Raw genomic sequence first — 24,349 nt, forward strand, 5'->3', positions numbered from 1 at the left:
TTGCCCAGTGTAATATCAGCTTTCTGACAGCTATAAATTATTAGGTTATTCCGATGAAAAATATGATTGAAGACAAAATATAGGTTGAAGAGGACATCCTGATTATAAGTTTGAGTACTCAGGAGAACACTAATATGGCAGAACAGCCCAGCCTAAGTGCATCTGCGCATGAAACTAGTTCACAGAGGCTGTGCACGTGAGACGATGATGATGAAAAGAACAGGCTTACAGAGAGTAACAGGCAAAATAATAACAGGCATAACAATATAGAAATAGATTTTCAACACTGAGCATCACCTCTTTGTCAGAGTGCTTCTGATTCTAATTAAGTTTGGGAGAAAAATAACCAGGCAACCCCTGCCTGACTGGAACGCACAGACTATTGAAAGATGCTTTTAAATAGCAGGGTGACAAATGGGGGCATGCAAATCTGAACACAATCATATTTTTCATCTCAACTCTGTTGCTCTGTCTTCCAGCTGATCCCTTTAATACAGTGTCACCTCAGCCTGTGCAAAGGGACCAGATTAAGGTGTAGCTCCTAGGTTTCTAAAGGAAGCTTTAGAAGTTGTTTTGTAAAGTACTATTATTTAGGCAACTTAGGTGATTACCCTCAGAAAGGGTAAAGATCAAACAACACGTGAACCATGGGCTCACTCTGACACTGCGGCTGCACCTCCCTCTATCTGGAATCTATGTCCACCAGTTGGTAAGATTTGTAAAAGAATATCCTTACCCGAATTATTTCTTCAACACAGCTGTTGGTTTCTCCAGATCTACTCTCCTGCAAGCAAAGAGAAAAAAACATTAAGCCAGATGGAACAGACTTAGGGTTGCAGAGAAGAAATGACACCTAAGCCTCCAAATGTAATAGAGTTTGGACAGGGGGCCTTGCCTAAAGTGCCGTAAGACTTACAGATAAGCTCCTTTCCTTAATGAGACAACTCCAATCAAGGCAGTGACCACCCTCCCTTCCCCACTGCTGCCCCGTGGACAGGGCGGCCGGGAGCATCGTGCACGCCCCAGAGTTGCAGCACTGGGACCTCCCACCACGTCAACTCTAAGCAGGGAAGGCTCCTAGGAGTACAGCACATGCCTTGGCAGGTAGGAGCTCCATTCACCTTGGGTTCCATCAAAGTTGGAAGGAAATGTGGCCTACACCACAAAGATGGAGCCGGTCCCCACACCAAATACAGGCAATGGTCCTGCCAAATACAAGTGAAACTCTTGGTAGTTCTACCATCCTCAGAGCCTAGGTTTACCGGGTGATGGGCCAAAACCCAAAAGACCAAAAGGAGACACATTCTCCCAGCACTCCCAGGGTAGGCTGGGTGTCACACTCCAGAGCCACTGGTTCTGTAACCCACGCCGCCCTGTGCTGGGGAGATGGTATAGGCTCTGAGGAATGGTGGCTTCAGGTCACAGTCGACTCTGGGGACCATTTTCAGTTTCAGAGAGGCTGTGTGGTTACTGCTGGTAATGTACTCCCAGAGCACAGGAGGAAGTTTTGTGGGGACGTGAAAGCAGCATTTGCTGGTAGAAGTGCCTACTGTGGTCTCAGCAAAATACTTCCCTGGCCTTTTCATTCAATGACATTGACCACGACTCAGCATGACCTCCCAGCGTGAGGCTTTCTTTGCGATGTCTTCCCCAAGCCCACTCTGCTTTCCTTCCCCCTCACGGTTCTCTCTCCCCCAGGAATGCTGATCTGCACCTTTTTCCTGGTTTTCCTGGTTCATTCCAAGTCATCCTTCAGAGGCAGGTCAACCGTGACTTCCTCAGAGCAGCATCCCTAACCCTGGAATACTCATCCACGCAGCATTTACTTCTTCTTCAGCACACTCAACCACAACTGCAGTTCACAGACAGACCCTGGAATGATCTCTCCTCCCTCTAGGACAGACACTCCACCCACTTAGGGGCTCTGTGTCTTTCAGTGTGAATATCTGCCAGTGGGCGGCATAGGAAGGAATGGATGAACCTACCTCCTGCCCATCCCAGGAATGTGAGCGCCACAACCAGCTCCAGGACTTCTCAGTATCACAAAGGCTCTACCAGAAAAGGTACTTTCACACTCCCAGACCCCTGTGTGTGTCCCCCACCCGCTCTTCCTGGTAGTCGAGCATCCCATCAGAAATATTTCACCCTTCACACTGGGTAAGAGGCCAAGGTGAATGCAAGTGTGTGAGGCTTGAAAAGGTCCCACAAGTGATTGAGGTTTTTCCTACCCAGAAATAGAAGGTTTGTCCAAGGCTCCCAACAGAGGCTCAGAGAGTTTACATGACTTGCCCCAGGCCACAGAACAGCAAGTCTGGACCAGGAAACAGGGCTCATCCTCAGTCATGTACATTTTCTCTTCCAGAATCTTTCCCCAGTCCCAAAGGCTGTGCTTGAAATATATGCATTTCCTCAGCAAACCTGAGCTCACTTGTTTGTCAAATTACCAGAGTTTCTATGATGTTTATATAGTTTGGAAACTTATTTTTATTGTGGTAAAACACACAAAACATAATCTTTACTATTTTAACCATTTTAAAGTGTATAATTTACTGGCCTTAAATACATTCACAATGTCACCACTACCTAGTTCAAGAACATTTTCATCACCCTGAATGGAGACCCCATGCCCCTTAAGCAGGAAGTCGCCATTCCTCCCTCTCCCCAGCTCCTGGTAACCACTAATCTACTTTCTGTTACTATTGATTTTTCTATTCTAAATATTTCATATAAATGAATCATATAACATGTGGCCTTTTGTGTCTGGCTGGTTTCACTTAGGATAATGTTTTCAAGGTTCACCCATGTTGTAACCTATGTCAGTACTTTATTCCTTCTTGTGGCTGAGTAACATTCTATTGTATGGACAGACCACATTTTCTTTGTCCAGTTGATGGACATTTTGGTTTTTCCACTTTGGCTGTTGTGATAGCACTTCTATAAACATTTGTACACAAGTTTTTGTTTGAATACCTGTTTTCATGTCTTTTGGGTACAGAACTACAAGCTGAATTGGTGGATCATATGGCAATTCTATGCTTAGCTTTTTGAGGAACTGCCAAATTGTTTTCCATACTGGCTGTACCTTTTTATATTCCTACTAGCAATGGATGAAGGTTCTACTTTCTCCACATCTTAACCAACACTTGTTATTTTCTGGTTTGGTTGTGTTTTGTATAATAGCCATCCTAATGGGTGTAAAATGGTATTGTGTTGAGACTTTAATCTGCATCTGCCTAAGGACTAATGATGTTGAGCATCTTTTCATGTGCACTTTGGCCATTTGTGTATCTTCTTTGGAGAAATGTCTTTTGCCCACTTTTAAATTGGGTTTGTTCACTTTTTATTGTTTTAAGAGTTCTTTATATATTTTGGATACTAGGACCTTATCAGATACATGATTAGCACATATTTGTACCCATTCTTTGGAATGTATTCTCACCCTCTTGATAATGTTCATGGATGCACAGAGTTTTTAATTTGATGAAGTCCAATTTACCTATTTTTCTCTTTATTGCTTTGCTCTTGGTGTCATGTCTAAGAAGTCATTGCCAAATCCAAGGTTATGAAGATTTACCCATGTGTTCTTTTAAGAGTTTTATAGTTTTGGTTTTTATATTTAGGACTTTAATCCAACAGTTTGAGAACTTTTAGGTGACGTTTATTTCCTTATGGATTATTTGACGTTTTAGTTAAAACAGGAACATTATCTTTGTATAAATTACTCCTTTCTAGTCTCATCATTAAAAAAATCAATAACGAAATGTGTAAAGCACATCTACTGTTGCTAACAGTGAATGAACATCACATATATGTCTATCCTTATAAAACAAGAAAAACAGTGTTAAATATCATGATAAGATTAGAAGACCCAAAGCTTTTTACTAATATTTCATTCCTCTTTCCTATATTCATCCCTTCTCCTGTTTTCCCAAAAGTTCCAGTTTGGCAACATACATCTAATACACCCCCAACTTCTGTTCCCAATGCCTTATCCCGGGACTGCTCTGGAAATTTCACCATTCTGCTACTGCAATCAAATTAGATCAGAGAGCTCTTTTTGGAACCAGCCCAAACCCTGTTTCCTTTCCAGGGCAGCCAGAGGCAACCATCACAAAGGCTGTGTGGTGAAGCCTCAGCCAGGTCAGGGCTCAGTGGTCCTTTGAACTGACCTCCTTCAGAGCTCAGGTGGGAATCAGTGGTCGAATTGGAAAACGAATCTTCAAACCCACAACCATTTCTCTTACCCTACTTCCAAATCCCAACCCTTTCCTACCATATAATATATTGGGAGAGCAAATGCTAAATTCTCAATGTACTTTTTATTTCCCACCTTAAAACAATCAATCAAGGAAAACTTGACTTCATGCTCTCCTGGTGGACTCACCCAGGTACACAACTTACTACGAAGACTCTTGATATGTTTCGTTCCTTGAAACTAAGCTTCCCCTGAATACCACACTATAATTTCATTTGAAATGATTTATATCAATGACAGGTGGCCCTTAGTATCTCTCCCCATAATCCTATAAATTTACACTGCCCTACTCTGAAAAGGGAACACACTGAGAGAGGAACAGAATATAAACGCCCTGCTAAATACTTCCCTCATCAATGTAGATGAAATATGCAGAATTATTACACTGGGTCATCTCGATGGCAACTCCAACCGTGAACTTTGATGGTCTGGCCAGACATCAGGTCATTCCCTCCTGGGACGGCCCCTTGCCCAGCTGAGCAGGTGCAGAACTGAGGCCAGGACAAAAGACTTCCTACAAAAATCTCAGAGAGTTTTGGCTTTAAACTACAGAGTGGAGGATCTTTGGCAGAGGAAAATCTTGGCCCTCATCTGGAAAATTTTGACTCCTGGGGCCACCTGGGGAAGGGTACCAGGTGTTGAATTTCCCAGGCCCCATCTTTAGATTGGAGTGGATCCATGAGGCATAATATTACAGAAAGGTTGAAATGGAAGGAACCTTAGAGCTCATTTTACCCAATTCAATGACTTCAACAGATGGAGAAACTGTGGCCCAGTGAAGTGAAGATTCTTGTCCAAGATCATTTTTGGCAGCAAAGGACAGTCAAGGTAGAACCCACACACATTTCTTCAACACCACTGCAGTCAATTTTCTACTTATCTAATGCTATTTCTCCAAGCTCAAGCTTTAGAACTGGCTCTACTTGAGGTCACTCTCGTGCTTAAAGTATGGAAATAGAAGAATCTGGATAGTGTTTGGATAAATTTCCTCCTTCGTTCCCATGCTGCAAATTATCCAATGCTTAGTCACTCTGGATCGTACTCATTAACCTAAACATCACACACATAGACCAAAAGGGTTAAGGCAGGAGAGGAAATGGAGAGAAAGGGTTAATACTAACCATCTCTTCTGTGATGCTGACAAATTAGAGACAAGGATTTGTGTCCTCAGAAACTGGAGGGCAGAATTCTATCTCTTCTTTTCCGAATCCTCAAAGGTGGGGTGGGGGGGAGATGGGTAGGCAGGGTTGGGATGGGCAGGGTGTGAGGGTCGGGGAGACTGCAGGGCCTTTCACCTTTCTTTCTCAAAATCCTTCTCAAATCTGGTTTCAGCTGCAGTTGTGCACTTTGATTATATTTACATTTTAAAAACTTTCAGTGTTTATGAACAAGATTAAAACATGCATGTAATTTACATCTCCAAATTTGTGTTTATATTTTTCCACAATAAAGTCATTGCTTTCCTTGGAAAGGTACCCACTGAGGAGGGCTGTGCAATGCCAATTTTAATCACTCTGCATTTTGTGAGGGTTCGTAGCTGTTGCTTCACGCTGGGTTGCTGAGCGGTTGCTCTGTATTTACTCCGACTGTGATGAACCCACCCCCTTTTCCCATCATTACATTTTGAAATCTGTCATAACAGCCTCACCTCATTGAACCTCCAACTGAACTTCAATTAAAAGCGAGCAACCCCAGCTGATTCTCCTTCTCTACAAGCCTTGTCGATCACGTTCCTTTTTCCATGGAACTGCTTTCCTCAAATCTTACCACTTAAAAATACACACCACACGCTCTGCCAGCGCAGTGTGAGGAACGGAGCTGTGGGTAAGTAGAGCTCAAGAAATAGCCAGGAGCATCCCATCACTGAGAACCTAAGCCCCTAATTACCATGCCACGCACACAGCACTGGAAGAAGCAAGCCAAGCTTAAGGAGAAAAGGCTCGATCCAATCAGTGGGAAATGTCATTTCACTACGGAGGAGAAGAAGCTGCACATATCCTATTTTCAAAAATAGTTTAACTCTTCATCAGACACACCGAAGGCGGAACTTTCATTCTAAAGTAATACTGTTTTAAAGTCACAGTACCCTTGTTTGTCTGCAAGCACTCGAAAGGTCCTCAAACATTTAGACATTGTTTATCATATGCACACTCTTGAATACTTCTACAGAAATATTTTTAAATAAGTCTTACTATTTTTGATATAGAGAAAAATTGAGGTACAAAGAAATGAGGTGTCCCATCAGTGCCACCAAAGCACTGGGCGAGGATCTAAGCTTGAATCCAGGGATTATCGCAAGTCTATGTGAAGCTCCATCCACTGACTGTGGCACCAGCCTCACCTGAGGCCAGGGTCACCTGAGGTCAGGAGAGTGTCAGCCAGTTCTCTCTTCAGCAAGTCTTATGCCCACCTAACTCTCCCCCCTTCTTTTCTTTTCTTTCTTTCTCTTTTTTTTTTTTACAAGTGCTATTTTTTTTAGGAATGATCATGCCTGCATGTTTTTTTGTTGGTTTTTTTTTTTTTTTGCGCCACACTCACCGGCATGTGGGATCTTAGTTCCCCAACCGGGGATTGAACCAGTGCCCCCTGCATTGGAAGTGCAGAGTCTTAACCCCTGGACCGCCAGGGAAGTCCTCACTTCCCCTTTTGAGGCTACACTCTGCTCCCGATCGCCGGAGCTGGAGACTGGCCTCATCCCTCCTGGGTCCCCACTCCTGATCTCCCCAATGTGCTCAGCCAATTGGTTCACCTGTTGCTCTGCTGCTCACATCCAGTTTTTTCCCTCAGAATTACTGTCACCATCGCTTAGACATTTATACACTGAGGAAAAAAAAAGAATAATAAAAAAGGAAAGGTATATAAAAGTATATCATAGGGCTTCCCTGGTGGCACAGTGGTTGAGAGTCCGTCTGCTGATGCAGGGGACACGGGTTCGTGCCCCGGTCTGGGAGGATCCCACATGCTGCAGAGCGGCTGGACCCATGGACCATGGCCACTGGGCCTGCGTGTCTGGAGCCTGTGCTCTGCAACGGGAGAGGCCATGAGAGTGAGAGGCCCGTGTACCGCAAAATAAAAAAAAGTGTATCATAAGAATGCAAACAAAATGACAGCAGATAGTGGTGATATTATTTTCAACTAAAGGACAGTTCATAGCAAAAAAAAAAAAAAAAAAAGGAATTGGAGAGCACAACAGAATGAGAAAAAATAGGGCATTAATAGAGCATCAAAATAAGGTACACTAAGAAAAAGGAAAAAAATAGAATTATTATGGTTGGACATCTTTAGTCCACCCTTATTTTTCCTAATAGACAAAGGATACCAAAACAAGATTCCAACTATATGAGAGAGAGAGAGAGAGAACTTGAAAATAAAATTAAATAAGGACAAACTGAAAGATATAATGAACTTAGACTATTATGAGGAAACCGCAAGTTTTCAAGCACACATGAAATAGCTACTGAAGTGGTTATATACTGAGCTACAAAAGAGCTTCAAAAAATTCCCAAAAGCAGTTGTTTTATAGCCCAGACTCTTTAGCTACAAGTTATCGAAACACTTAAGCTATGAATTAAAACAGGGTAGACATAAAATCTCCTAGAACTCTTGGAATAAAAAAAAAAATCACTATAAAAATCAATTATAAATAACTCTTCATATTTACAGGAAAATAATATAAAAATACTGCAAAACAAAATTATGGGATGCTCCCAAAGATATTCTTAGAAGTAAATTCATACACTAAAAACTTTCATTATTTTTTTTTTAAAAATAAATGTGCTAAGCAATTGAAAATTTAAAATCAAAGAGGCATACCAAAAAAAGAAAATAACAAAGAGAGAAAACCAATGAAATATTTATAAAGCAAAAAGTCAGAACTTATAAAGCCAAAATATAATTTCTTAGAAACAAAAATAAAACATATTACCCAAAATAATGGAAAGTCACTTAAAAATCTGTTCAATAAAAAGAAAGCTCAAATAAGCATAAAATAATTTGATATATGAAGGGGATAAAACATATGGAAGCACTTATAATCATAAGAAAAGTATTGAGTTTAACATTAGTATAGAACACAATACTAATAAATGAAAAATTTTGATGAAGTTGGCAACTTTCTGGAAAAAACTGACATAAGACATAAAGAAAAATGAAATTAGGCCTATAAATCTGAGAATGCAGATTAAATTAAAAATTATCTTCAAATAAGGATTTAAACTAAATAGTTTTACAGTGAAGTATTTCAAACTTTCAAGGAAGAACTAATTTCTACACATCTTCTCTTCCAGAGTAGAAGGTAATGGGAAGCTATATGACTTATTTTATTAAATTAATATAAAAACCTCACATAAGAGACTAAATCAATCTCCTTATCAAAATAAATGTAAATCCTCAAAAGATTATTAGTAAATATGATTCAATAAAATGTTATAAGAATTAGTGGGAACTTAGTGGGATTTGTCCCAGGAATGCAAAAATAGTTTAATATTTAATATTAGGGCCTCTTTGAAGTATTGTATCACTAGGGAAATTACGTAAAACTGTGATCATCTCAGTGTTTTTTTTATCTCAGCAGATTTTTTTGATCATATACCTAGAAAAATCCAAAAGAGTCCACTGTTACTGTTATTAAAATGGGAGGTTTAAAAAGTGGTTGGCTATGAACAGTCAAAGCTCAATAGCTCTTCTGTGCAGCAGCAATAAACACTTTAAAAATATGAAAAAAATCCCACCCACAATATCAAGAAAAATAAATGAGGAATAACATTAACAAGACATGTTTAAGACCTACAGGAAAAATCTTCAGAATTCTACTGAAAGATACCAAACAATGCCTGAAAGGGATAGAGCCAGGCTTCTCAAATACCTTCCAACTCTAATACAGAATACAAAGTCAAATACATGTATCAAGAGGAAAAAACTGCAAAGTATATTAAAAAACATTGAGGTGAATGTCATGTAACAGGAAACCAACCATTTTTAAAGTGTACAATTTAGTGGCATTTAGTACATTCGCAGTGTTGTGAGTCATAATCACCTCTATCTAGTTCCAAAACATTTCCATCATCCCAAAGTAGAACACTGTACCCATTAAGTGGTTTCTCCCCACTCCCCTTCACATTAACTTTAAGATTTTACTCTAGTAATAAATACCACACTGAACTGAAAAGAACCAAATGAGAAAAATGTTGATGAGTAACATTTACTTGTATTAGTAGATTTTACAGTGGATATGGTATTTCTCATTTATGACCACTTCCTAGCAGAGCACTGGTACAACATTGTAAGCACTTGAAGACGTCTGTTGAATGAATAGTAAATGGCCAATATACTAAAAAAAAATTAAAAGGCTATTTAAAAAATAAAAGTCTTACACTTGAATATGGCTGGTCGTACAAATGTCTAGACTATTTAAAAAATTAAAGTCTTACACTTGAATATGGCTGGTCGTACAAATGTCTTTGCTTTATCAAAAGAAATTACCAGAGTTATCTTAAAAACAAATTCTTAAAATATCAACGTTTATTTACTCCATGGAAGTTAAGCACATACCCATTAATACAGAAACCATTAGAAAATCATTTGGCTTCCCTAATCTGTACATTGTTATTTGTAAATTAGGGAAAGGTATTAGCCTTCTATCAACAGGCGATATTGTTAAAGAGTTAGTAATCGATTTTTTGTCAGATTCCTAGCCATAGGACAAGATCTTTTAATCATGTTATTATTTTTAGAATGACAATTAGTGATCTCAATCAGAGCCTGTAGTTAAAGGTACACTTGGTTTTCAGAAAGTTAAGTGGTCTGTCAATGCACTGACCTTGTCAAACATCTATTGATGGCATAAAGAGATTAAAACCAGAGACAGTGTTTTTACATCCTGAGCACTAATTGATATTGAGTGCTTTTCCAGGGGGTCATGTCTCAATAGAGTACCCAGGGCTGTATACTGGGGCCACCTTCCACACTGTCCTGTCAAAGCTGGGTACAGAATCCACATAACAGGAACAACAAACATGCACATCCCACTTGTAGTCTGAAATTGACAAGAACACTTCAAGATTTCTGTGTTCTTTACTCTGTGTTCTCTCATCTAAAACTGCGGTCATTACTTTTAACACAGGCTCAGGCAAGAGTGACAATGCTGAAGTTACTTAACCCTCACATGTCAGGCAGACTTCAGTGAGACTTCTAAAATGTACCGTTTCCTTTTTAACATTTTCCTGAATCTCATCCTGCAGCCCACCTACATATCGCTGACCCTTGAATAACAAGGGTTTGAACCACTTACATGTCCATTTTTTCCAACAAATATAGTACCTGTATTTTCATTTTACAGATCTTTAAATTAACTAAGTATGGGGGAAAGTTTGTGTTCAATTAGAGATCACCATATGTGAATCAAAAGAACTAGGATCTGAGTCTTGATTCTATCCAAACTGTTTCCTGCCCTTGGGTGAGTCATTTATCAATTCATTTGTTTTTGAGGCAGAGATAGCAGTACGTGGATTTTTGACTGTCAAGGGTCAACCTAATCTAATAACACATAATATGTTATTTGTAGGTAGCAGAAGGCTTACTGATAGGGCATCCCTATAATATATCCTTTTTTTCCCCCTTAAATGATGGAGCAAAATGTACAAGAAAAACACATTTGATTATTATTTATAGTCAGAACATGGTTTTCTTTTCTAATCATGAAATTCTGAACACAAAAACTTGCAAGATGGAGAGAGTAATCCAATGGGCCTGAAGAAATTAACGAATTAAAGGTACTTAAGGCTGCTCTGATTTATGTCCCACAGTAAGACAGAAAATCAATTCTCTTTTAGCCATGATTTGAAATGACTATTGGAAATGGCAAAAGTGGGGCTACATAGTCGACAATATTCTATTTGGCACATTCTATTATTTTTATTTAAGCATTTTGCTAAAAGAAAGCAGCAATTCACAAGTAACCCTTAATATGTTATATCCTGCATGAGTCTTTCTCCCCATTATCATTTTACCTTTTCAAAAAGGTCTCAGGTCGTCTGGCCCCCAGAATATAGTTCATTCTGTGTATGCTTGTAATCAACTGTTTCTATGTACGCTCTAGTAGGAGATATGCTATAAATACATGCTGAATAAAGAAATCCAGCTGAAATCAGCTGGGGTGCAGGGGAGAAGGATCACCTGAGAGGTGGGAGCAGGTAGCACTGGAAAACATGAGAAATAGGTACGCATTTTGATTGGCTGGTGAGTTTTAAATACTCGAAGTTTCATATTTTAAAATAAATCTATCTACAACGCCATACTTAAAGATTTTCTTCTTTTTTCCTTTTTTTAATTTGTGCACATTTACAGCATTTTCATTCTTGAGTCTGCTGGTGTAGCTTTACTGTTAGTCTTGGAAGACCTTTGCAGTCTATTGGGAGGAAAGCTGACATAATGGATTTTATCTTTTACCTTCCACTGCCATAAAATGCTCAGTTGCTTCAAAACCTGTATGTGTGTCGTGGTGTAAAGCAGAGTGAGTCCAGTGGCCTGTGGAACCAGGGTACTTGGGGCCGAACAGGGATATGAATCCACACATTTTCCCTTTCCTCTATCAGGGTAGGTCTTGGAAGGCCCCTGGGAGTGCTGGCTGACCCTTGGATTGCCATGTAAAACATCACCAGACAAAGCCATCCCTCTGGTAACTCTTGCTGGTCCACCCAGGAAGAGAAGAGACAGTGTCAGCTCCTGTGTCCCTACTACAGAGAGGGCTGAGCTGCTCTCTATCCCTACTCCAAGGCCTGTGAGGGGCCCAATGAGAAGACAACCTCTCTAAGGTCTTCATTCCCTCACTAGATCACAAAACCCCTTGCCGTTATAAGCCAAAGGGAGAAAAACAAAATCTTTACAAAGCAAAAAGTTTAATAATAAATAAACGCCCCATTTTCACTATGCTGCAATTATTATGGCAAGATGCCATCTGCACAGAATGCAGGCATCCCCTCTTCAATGCGACTTAGCACCATGTGTAAGACCTTCCAAGTACAAAGAAGAGTTGGAGGGCTTCCCTGGTGGCGCAGTGGTTAAGAATCCGCCTGCCAATGCAGGAGACATGGGTTCAGGCCCTGGTCCGGGAAGATCCCACATGCCGCGGAGCAACTAAGCCCGTGTGCCATAACTACTGAGCCTGCACTGTAGAGCCCACGAGCCACAATGACTGAGCCCACGTGCCACAACTACTGAAGCCCGCGCGCCTAGAGCCCGTGCCCTGCAACAAGAGAAGCCACCACAATGAGAAGCCCACGCACCGCAATGAAGAGTAGCCCAGACTCGCCGCAACTAGAGAAAGCCCACACGCAGCAACGAAGACCCAACACAGCCAAAAGTAAATAAATTAATGAATTAAAAAAAAAAAAAAAAAGAAAAGGTTGGTGACCACTGGGGTAGATGGTGGGGTGAGAAATGGTACAACATGAGTGATGACAGAAAAAGGCATGACTCGACTTCTACCGTGCTCCTGATGTCACACCAAGAACCATCCTCAAAGTGAGGAGTAGACAGATTAAGAGGGTTTCATACCCTGGTTAGGTGGAAACACTAAGAGAATGCTAAAAGCATTTTATGTTACTTTACATGGCAGCCCCAGAAAAAAAAAATGCACTAAGAGCACTGAAGGAAATTACATCAGGAAAAGGCTAAAGCTCTAGCTCTTCCTAAGGCAGGATCCCCGAAGTACAGACTTTTAGGTTCGCCCAAGGTTTCAACAGTCACGCCAGAGGCTGTACGGTGCAGTATCCAGAAACATGGACTTCTGAAAATCCAGTTCTGCTTTTGTTATATGTGTCCCCCAGGGGAAGTTACCTAACTTCTCTAGACATCATCGTTCTCATCCGTAAAACAGGATAATGATAGTACCTAATAAATGTGAGGAAGAAATGAGGCAATGTGTAAGAGGCGTTCAGGAGGGTGCCTTGCACATGACAGCTGATCAGTAAACAGGCACAATGATTTTATTTTAGAGTTACATAGAGAATATTTTAGTACTTAGAAAAGAAAGCAATGTTTACTAGGGTCCAGCATGAGTTCCCAAAGACCAGATGATCAGAAGATGTTCTGTCTCTAATTTCCTCTGGTCTTTTTTTTTTTTTTTTTTTGGCCGCACTGCACGGCATGCAGAATCTTAGTTCCCTGATGAGGGATCGAACCCCCAGCCCCCGCCATGGAAGTCTTAACCACTGGACCAACAGGGAAGTCCCTTCTCTGGTCTTAAACATAATGTATCTGGATTTCTGTAAGGGATCTGTCAAGGACTTATAAGATCTCCCAGTAGGTGATCTGGAAATGTATGAATTTGTTGTTAATATGGTTAGATGGACTGGTAGCTAACTCTGAATAGTTATATCTAAGGGTGAGTATTGTTCAATAAGTACTTATTGAGCTTACTATCTGTCCAGCACGTTCTAGATGCTAAAGATTCACAACTGAATATAACAGACAGAAATTCCTGCCCTTGTGGAGTTTAGATTCTACTGAAAGGAGGCAGTAAAACGATAATCAAATCAATCATACAGTATCCTAGAAGGTAAAATGTTAAGGGGAGAAACCCGAACAGAGCAAGGGGCCTGGGACTGTGGGATGGAGCATTACGTGTGAAATACGTTCATCTCATGGGCTTGCTATCTCTGCAACCAACAGCGAGTTTAAGGCCTGGGCTGGGTTAGCCCCCTCCCCAGCCTCCCTCTCTATCATTATACCTGCAGCACTTTTTCCTTCCACTACGAGAAACTCATTACTCCTAGTAATACTTGTGTGTTTAGCGTTTCCCTTTGTTGCTGAGCTGAAAGCTCCTGGAGTCTAGAAAAGGATGACAAGACTGATGAAGCATCAGAGCACTCGAGGAAGAGTTGAAGAAAGTGGAGATACACTGTCATGGGAAGGAAAAGAGTGGAATGGGCCACACTGGACATCTGCCATATTTCAAGGCCATTGTCATGGAAAAGGGTTTAAAGTAATTCTGGGTCACTCCAGACACTGGAGTTTGGACCAATGGGGTCAAGTACAGGAGTCATTTTAGCGTTCTGAAAGTTCTTTTTCCAAGAACCATTCAAACAGAGAATGGGTATGATTAACTACGTGTTCAATCAGAAATTAAGTGACTCTCTGAGTGGAAGTTAGTTATTAACTCACACTACTAAGTGTGAGATTCTTGCTAACTTTAAGACTATAATTTTGGTCGTTGCCAACCAATTTTCAATTAATAAAATGTTGCAAGGTAAATTTTTTTTCACTTGAAAAAAATTTTATTGAAGTATAGTTGATTTATAATGTGTCAATTTCTGCTGTACAGCAAAGTGATTCAGTTATACATATATATATATATATATATATATATTCTTTTTCATATTCTTTTCCATTATGGTTTATCGCAGGATATTGAATATAGTTTCCTGTGCTATATAGTAGGACCTTGTGTTTTGTTTTGTTACTTTTTTTTAATGCATGGTAAATTTCTATATCTTCTAGTTAAGTTATAGTACTGTAAGTCTATATGAGTTATTTGTGAAGAAAGCCCACAAAGAGAACAAAAAGAATATTTTTAAAGTACTAATCTAAGAGTATGGAATAAGAATTATTACAGTATCCAATAAATTAAGTAGATTAATTGGGTAGAGATTTTAATGAACAATTAATCAATAAAAGTATTCAACATGAAAATCTATTACAACCCTGTTGACATTATTTAACTTTAAGCACTTGAGTTCCGCATGCTTATAATTAGCAAGCTATAAAAGATGCCATCCATAGGAACATAACGAGAAGAACTGTTTATAATGATAATTAGTATTCATCTTCACAAAGAGGAAGGTTACATGGTTACAGGTTGCAGCAAACAAAGGGCTAAACTCATTACTGAGGAAAATACTACACTTAGGTAGCATTTATTTTACACTTAACCCTATAATGCAAAGCCGTGCCTTAGAAAATACATCATAAATAAAGCTTCATGCTAAGACAGGTGAGACTGTTTTCCAAAGCGAGAAAGGAAGTATAGCGAATCCATATACCTTCAATGGACATAACGAATCCTACCGTTGTTGGTAAAGACTCAAATCTAGCAGCTGACTTTTATATTCTCTTCTTGGTTCTCAAATCTTACCTGCATAAATGTTCCACAAAAAAATACTGTGTGTATTGTGAAGGCCAGGAAAAAATTTTTTTAAAAAATTTTTACTTTATGTTGGAGTATAGTTGATTTATAATATTGTGTTAGTTTCAGGTGTACAGCAAAGTGACTCAGTTACACATATACATATATCTATTCTTTTTCAAGTTCTTTTCCCATGTAGGTTATTTCCTGCATTTGGGCTGGAGCTGACCTCCTACAGAACTTTATCTTCTACTCTGAGCACCGTTGGAGGCTTCCAGTGGCAAAATCTAGGCTCAGAAGTGGGAAACATAAACCCACGGTACAAAGACCGTCACTTTTGTAATTCTGGCTTTAGATAAATCAAAGTTTTCATTCAGCAGAGATGAAGCTCCCGCCCCTTTTCACAGAAACTTTAATATCTATAAAGACCTACTTGGTGAAGCCAAAAACACTTTATAGCCACATGGCTGCAGCCATCAAAGTGTCTCTTCACCTCTCACTGTACCTCTGAGCTGACAGACAGAATCTGTTACTGTACTGACAAAGAACCCGCCAACACCTGGCAATAATTAGAGCTGACGGCCCTTTTCTAGACCCAGCACTGTATAACTGTCAATATTAAATGTTTCTTCTATGTGCAAGGCTCAGACTGAACAAATCTTAGGTTCCTAGCCTGAAGTCACGGAGTCATTTAGTGCAGGTCATGGGCAGGGCACAGCAATGACCAGGGCAAACCCAGATCCCCGTGCACAGTAAGCCAGTGGTCAGACAGTGCGGCCCGCTGCATGAACCTCCTCTGAGCTGTGCAGGTGCCCTAGAAGACCTCATTTAGATTTTTTCAATTTTTTTTTTTTTGGCTGCGCCGCACAGCTTGCAAGATCTTAGTTCCCCGACCAGGGATTGAACCTGGGCTCCGGCAGTGAAAGCACCGAGTCCTAACCACTAGACTGCCAGGGAATTCCCACCAGATCTCATTTAAAAAGAGAAAAATCAAAGGATCTTAATAGAGATATTGGGGGGCTTACTTTTCATCATCACATGCCTTTAAAAGGAACCAGCTCTGATCAATACAGCCTCTCCTGCATCCTGTGTCTTTTCAATCTGTGAAGCAGCAAGATAGATGTCTTGATGTTGGCACTAATCCCACTATGCCCTCCAAGTTAAAAAAAAAAAAAAGTCTCTTGAGGGACTGTCTATTTATATCCACACAGTCATTTTTATTAAAAAGTCATTTATTAGTTTTAAAAAAATCATAAAAAACAACGAAGACTATGAAGACATCACTCCTGGACAAACCCTTTTACAAACAGACCTGAGTAAAATAAAGGTAAAAAGATTAGAAAAGCAATTATGTTCAGGGAACTCATATTCTGCTGGTGAAAGGATTCTAGGACCTAGATTCTAGGACCTAGAAGGTCCTTTATTTTATTATTATTATTTGTTTTTATTTAAGACCTTATTTTTTAGAGCAATTTTAGGTTTAAAATAAAATTGAGAGAAAGGTAAAAAGATTTCCCATATACCCCCTTACCCCATACATGGATAGCTTCCACCATTATCAATATCATTCACTAGAATGGTACATTTTTTACAAGTATGAACCTACATTGACCCGCCATAATCACCCTAAGTCGATAGTTTACCTTACGGTTCACACTTGGTGTTGTACAATCTATGGGTTTGGACAAATGCATAATGACATATATTCATAATTATAACATCATATAGAGTATTTTCATTGACCTAAAAAATACTCTGTACTCTGCCTATTGACCCCTCAACATGAACCACTGATCTTTTTACTATCTCCATGGTTTTCTTTTTCTAGAATATCAGAGGTGGAATCATACTGTATATTGCCTAGAAGGTCCCTTATTAATGACTTCATTCACTCATTCATTTGTTCACAGGTGATCATTGGGGACCAACCAAACAGACAGGGTCCAAGCTCTCACGGAGCTTATTCCATCCTTTGGCAAAACCAGACAACAAACAAACAGGACAATTTCAGGTAGCAACTAGAAAAGTCAACAGGGCGACATGAAAGGGTGACATGTAATCATTAAGGTTCCTCTCAGCACTAATACCACCTCATTTTTACTCATATCATAAAGGTATAATGAGGACTTTTAGTCCTTTGGATGAAAGGGCCAGTTTGAAATGACAGAATGTACTAGTAACAGTAGGTATAAAACCCCAAAAATATAATCACATAAAATTTAAAAGAAGAAGCAATACACGATCCCAATTTCCACCATATCCTCGATGCTCTGGGGAAGAATCTATTTACCATTTCATTGCAGACATACTGAAAAGGTAGAGAAAGAATCACAGGTTTGTGCTAAGAAAATTTGCAAATAACATGGCAGGATTGCAGAATGCAAATGTACATGCCGCTGCGCCACCTGTTCAATATGATGGCAACACTGGGAAAAGGCCCTGAAAGAAATGATGTTTGAAATCATTAAAAAAATAACATGTCAAGTTCAAAATACTCAGGAATCTTAAAACCAGCATCAACACATTCAGCAACCATATGGCCCTACAGCAGGTTACAGAAAAAAAAAAATCACCCTGCCTGCATTTTCTACTTCAACCCAATGGTTTCTAAAACAGGTTTCTTTTTTTCTGTTGAATTCCTTGGTGTTTACAGCTTCTTGAATATTATACCTAGAATAATAATATGCATTTCACCCTTTCTGAAACAATAGATAATGTAGTGAGGAAGATTAAAGTCAGTTGTTCCAGAAAAAGGGACATGGAGGTGACTACATATAACTTGACAAACACATCTTGTTTCAGGTCTATTGGTCTATCCATATTGATCTCACAGTCTCAGTAATAACTGCCAACTTCACTGAGTATCTTAACTTTCCAGGCACTGTGCTGAGTACTTTATAGTCATCATATAATCCAATCATCACAATTTTACAAAGTGGATACCATTTTACCACATTTTGAAAAAGAAAACTTCCTCAGTATCATATGGCTAGCCTGGGGCAGGGCCATAGTGCAAACCCAACTTTGCAGGCCAAGTCTGCATTCTCAACTACCATTCCATGCAATACATCAGTATTCAGATGTTGGTGTCGAGCAACCTGAGTTGACTTTTCAAGCTTAAGAAGTGAGCAATGTATGTTTAGGGTACAGTTAGCTCCCTTGTCTCATGAAGAAGAGATTCCTGGAGAAGTGCCTTAAATTAAACTCTAAGGAACAGAGAGAGTGGTCTACAGGAAAATTCTTCCAGAGGCAGAAGACAGAATGACAGTCACAGAGCTGGGAAAACCAGGAGCAAATGCAGGACACTGAGTGAATACTGCCAGTGACGTTCTTGAGAAAGGAGTTAGAAGATCAACATCAGCAAAACCTACCCTGCCCCCCACAATAAGTCAGAGACTTAAATTTCAACCTAACTTTTAAAATGACATCTACAAAACCATCATTTACACTGTCAGTAATAGATGATATGTCCTACTACATAACCCAAAGCAGCCACCACCAGAGGAGTGACTTTATCTCAATCAGAGAACTGGAGTTTTAGTTAGAGAAAGCTTTCCAGCACCTGCCCAAGGATACGCCAGCTGCACATAATACAGTGGTTGACCAGCACTGCAGAGATGTGTGTCGATCAAATTAAGAAAAGCGTTTGTGATAAATAGTTCAACCTGTGAGATGGAAAAGCAGCCTGAAGTCCACTGGTTAGATTATAGTTCATAATTCATCTCACAAGCCAATTCCAATGGTTGGTAAAAATTACAAAATGTATAAAGGCCTAGAGAATTATAAATTTATAACAGAAATCCTTGGGGCTTCAAATGAATTAAAAAACGAGTTTCATTCAACTTAATAGTTTCACACAGTATCTTGGGGATACAGTGGGAGCCCAATTCTTGATGACTGGATAGCACTGTTAATTCATATGTAAAACTCAGTATAGGCATGCCTCGTTTTACTGCACTTCACTGTACTGAGCTTTACAGATATTGTGGTTGTTTACAAATTGGAGGTTTGTGGCAACCCTGAGCCGAGCAAATGGACACCATTTTTTTATGGACCCCATGTGTCCAAAAGCATTTGTGCACTTTGTATCTCTGTGTCATATTTTGGTAATTCTCACAATATTTCAAACTTTTTCATTACCATATTTGTTATGTTGATCAGTGATCTTTGATGTTAGCATTGCAAAAGATTACAACTTGCTAAAGGCTCAGATGATGATTAGTATTCTTTAGCAAGAAAGTATTTTTAAATAAAGGTATATACTGTTTTTTTTTTTTTTTTAGAAATAATACTATCACAAACTTAACAGGCTACTGAATAGTGTAAATATAACTTTTATACACACCGGTAAACCAAAAAAATCATATGACTCGCTTTATTGTGATATTTGCTTCATTGCAATGGTCTGGAACCGAACCTGCAATATCTCTGAGATATGCCTATATTACCTCAAAAGGTCAGGGTCTGGTGCATACATTTTATTTTATTCATTTATTTATTTTTAACATCTTTATTGGAGCATAATTACTTTACAATGGTGTGCTAGTTTCTGCTTTATAACAAAGTGAAACAGCTGTACATATACATATACCCCCATATCCCCTCCCTCTTGCATCTCCCTCCCACCCTCCCTATCCCACCACTCTAGGTGGACACAAAGCACCGAACTGATCTCCCTGTGCTATGCGGCTGCTTCCCACTAGCTATCTATTTTACATCTGGTAGTGTATATATGTCCATGCCACTCTCTCACTTCATTCCAGCTTACCCTTCCCCATTCCCATGTCCTCAAGTCCATTCTCTACGTCTGCATCTTTATTCCTGTCCTGCCCCTAAGTTCTTCAGAACCTTCTTTTTTAGATTCCATATATATGTGTTAGCATACGGTATTTGTTTTTCTCTTTCTGACTTACTTCACTCTGTATGACAGACTCTAGGTTCATCCACCTCACTACAAATAACTCAATTTCGTTTCCTTTTATGGCTGAGTAATATTCCATTGTATATATGTGCCACATCTTCTTTATCCATTCATCTGTCGATGGACACATAGGTTGCTTCCATGTCCTGATTACTGTAAATAGGGCTGCAGTGAACATTGTGGTGCATGACTCTTTTTGAACTGTGGTTTTCTCAGGGTATATGCCCAGTAGTGGAATTGCTTGGTGGTGCATACACTTTAAATGCTAAAGTTGTTTTTGTATATACAAGACTTCTAAAAAAAATAGCAAAGCATATTTGAACAAATTGATGAATAATTTAGGAAGAACTCAAAGGAAGTCAGACAGTAGGAACATCTGTCACTTAAGTTCTCTAAATGTAGTGATAGAAATGAAGTTGTAACTGTAACCTCACCAAATGCAAAAACTGTACAAGAAATAGATGTGCACGTAGTCAGCGATTTCCAAAAATCTGCAAAGGTACATTGCTCTTTAGTTATGTCTACGAATCAGCCAGCAAAGGAGTTATTGATACATATGGCCACAGGCATTAGTGTTAGTACAGAAAGCCATGTGGTCTCATAAAACTCTTTCCCAAAACTTTTATTTCACATTCATCTGTCTTTTGCTTTTGTCTGATGATTTTATTTCCTGACGTATTAGCAGTCTTGACTGTCTTTAGCAACTCTTTAAATCTCATGTAGCCAAAGGGTAATAAAATAAAGAGAATAAATAACCACAACAACAACTTGGGCAAAACAAGTCAATGATAAGCAGTTGTAGTTACAAACTTATCACAGAAAAAATCCATACACCAAATTCACATAAACACGTATACATTAGTTACAGCTCACAACCTCCTACCACTTTTGCCTTTTGTTCCCTAATTCAGGACACTTGGTAAACCTCTGGCCTAGAGTGTTTTTTATTTTTGCAACAGTTAAAGATTTATGAGTAGAATATAGTTGCTTGTAGATAGAACTTGTCCTCTTTCCTCTCTACTCAGCAGGGAATCCTTACAATAAGGATGGCAAAGTTTTACATGCCAGAATTGGAAATATATTTCTTTTTCTTGCCTAACAGCTCTGGCTAAGACTTCCTGTACTACACTGACTAGAAGTGATCTTGTTCCTGATCTTAGAGGAAAAAAGGTCAGCTTTCTACCATGGAGTATGATATTAGCAGTGGGCTATTCCTATATGGCCTTCATTACCTTGAGGTACAGTCCTTATATACCCAATTTGTTGAAAGCTTTTTTATCATAAAAGGATGTTGAATTTTGTCAAATGCTTTTTTCTACATCTATTGAGATGATATTATTTTTATCTTTCATTTGTTAATGTGGTATATTGTATATATTCATCTGTGTATGCTGAACCAGGGATAAATCCCAGTTGATCATGGTATTTGATCCTTTTAATGTACTGTTGAATTTGGTTTGCTAATATTTTGTTGAGGACTTGCTTATCATGGGTACTGGTCGGTAATTTCCTCATCTTGTAATATCTTTGTCTGGTTTTGGTATTAGGGAATTGCTGCCTTATAAAATGAGTTTGAAAGTGTGCCTGCCTCTTCAATTTGCAGAATTGGAGAAGGATTGGTATTAATTCCTCTTTAATATTTGCTAGAAGTCAAGCCATCTTTTCTTTGTTGGGAGATTTTTGATTACTGATTCAATCTCCCTACTAGTAATTGGTCTGTTCAGACTTATTTCTTCATGATTCAGTCTTGGTAGGTTGTATGTTTCTAGGCATTTTAATAATTTTAACAAAAATGTTTAATGAAGTTTAAGAAATAGACTTGAATATAAATGGTTAATTTGTTTTTGACGAAGGTATTTTGTCAAAACATAATTCAATAAGGAAAAGATAATCTTTTCAAAAATGGTGCTAGAACAACTGAATATCCATATGAAAGCAGTTGAACCTTGAACCTTGCCTCATACCACATAATTAAGTTGTCTCAAAATGGATCTTAGACCTAAATATAAGCACTAAAATACAAAATTTCTAGAAGAGAACACAGGTGAAAATCTTAATGACCTTGGGTTAGGCAAATATTTCTTAAATAATACACAAAAATCACAAACCACAAGAGAGAAAAATAAATGTGACTGTTAAAATGAAAAGTCTTTCTTCAAGACATTGTAAAAAACGAAGAGATAAAGGGTAGAGGGTTTCTTTTGGGGGTGATGAAATGTTAAAAAAAATTGACTGTGATAATGGTTGTATAACTCTGTGAATATACTAAAAATTACTGAAGGCTTTTAATGAGTGAATTGTATGGTGTCTGAGTTATATCTCCATAAAGCTGTTAGCAAGGAAAAAAAAAGAGAATCCACAGTCTGGGGAAACAATATGTGCAAAACATATATACGATAGAAGACTCATAACCAGAATAAAGAACTCCTACAACTCAATAATAAGAAGACACACAACTCAATAAAACATAGGCAAAAACACAATGATGGGGTATGTATGATAAAATATAGTAGTATTGGCTTATAACTCAAAGTATAAAATGAATATCCATGATTCCATACTGGTATAAACAAATGACTGAACCAGCAAGAGCCACCACTGTCCCTTACCTCACTGGAATGGATTCTATGCGTGCCAGGTAGAGTTGCAGAAACATGTAACAGAGTGAGATAAAATCCCAGATTTCTGGCAGGATGTGTAAAAAGAGGAGACCCAGGGAACTAGAAAGTTCTAGGGAGAGGGAACTTTCACAGAGAGGGAAAAGGTTGAAAAATCAACCTCATAAAGTTTTTTTATGATCTCCTGGGCTCACCTCCAAGTGGAATATTACATCAGTATTATCTTGGCAATAGGGCACGATAAATTTAGACCACAGGAGTGGTCTAACCAGCACACAAATGATCTGAAAACAGAACTGATGTTGAAACTAAAACTCACAGAACGTGCATCAGAGCTTAAAGCCTGAATCTTCCCAGGGTGACTGCCCACTAAAACAAAATATCAACATTCTCCACACAATTTAAACGAGAATAGGGGTCTTACGGCATAATGTTCAAAATGTTCAAGATGCCATTCAAAAGTACGGCACATACAAAGAACTAGGAAAATCCCAACTCACATGGGAAAAGATCACAAATGTCAATGGTGAGATGACACATGTTGAAATTATCAAAATTCACTGAATTTTCCATTTAAAAGTGGTGGATTTTATCATATATAAATTATGCCTCAAAAATCAGCAAAATGAGAATAAGTTTTAACAGGAGGATAGAAATATTACATTAGTGTTATTTTGGCAATAGTGCGCAATAAATTGATCCTTGTGGACTATTCTGAAACTAAACCACTATTCACAGCGTTATTTCTTTGAGAAATTACGTTTTAAGTTTCAAACATCAAAAAGTCTCCTGGCACCCAGTCCTTTCTTAAGTTAGTGACCAAACACTTTAGAAAATGTGGTACCATACAGATCTCATCTTAAGCCCAGGAACATGAGACTTTTGATTAATTGGGTATTAAATTATACATAAGCATGCCTTAATGTGATTAATATTTTTCAAAGGATTTTGGAGATAGTACACTGGAGGAAGGGTAGGCTTTTAGGCAAGCCTCAAATGATGACTTAGCTGCTGTGCTGACATGAATATGAAGGACAGAACTATTAAACTCTTTCTTCCTCTTGTATTGAAATTCTGCTAGAAATTAATGAGTTCTGCTTTTGTAGAGTCCCTCTCTTTAAATTCTTCAGCCTTTTCCTAGAAAGAACCACAGAGACTAATAGAACTCTAATTTTTATCTTTACTTATTACTAAATTATTTGGAGAGGGACGTATGTACATAGATTTCAAGAAGATTGCCCAAATGAATATTTATTTTCTCAAAGGGAAAAATCTGTGAAACTCATCTTCTTTGATTCTAAATAAATGAATAATCATAATTGCTATCTATGTTTGGGAGCTCATTTGCAAACTGTTCCTGTAATTGTGTCACTCATTTACAGGCACAACTGAGCGAATCAGTACATAATACCGCATCTTACTTATTTGCATTA

At 38.6% G+C, this 24,349-nt stretch overlaps 1 protein-coding gene across 1 annotated transcript in view; it reads right to left on the reverse strand.

Annotated features, from left to right (window-relative positions):
- AFF3 (ALF transcription elongation factor 3) overlaps positions 1 to 24,349 on the reverse strand; it is a 553,308-nt gene that overhangs the window by 283,298 nt on the left and 245,661 nt on the right. Inside the window, exon 7 of the mRNA XM_082641946.1 lies at positions 737 to 784. Coding sequence (XP_082498072.1) covers positions 737 to 784 — 48 coding nt within the window. The remainder of the gene's footprint in view (positions 1 to 736; positions 785 to 24,349) is intronic.

This window comes from Mesoplodon mirus, assembly GCF_964341445.2.
Source record: "Mesoplodon mirus genome assembly, chromosome: 14".
In the NCBI taxonomy this organism is placed as follows: Eukaryota; Metazoa; Chordata; class Mammalia; order Artiodactyla; family Ziphiidae; genus Mesoplodon; species Mesoplodon mirus.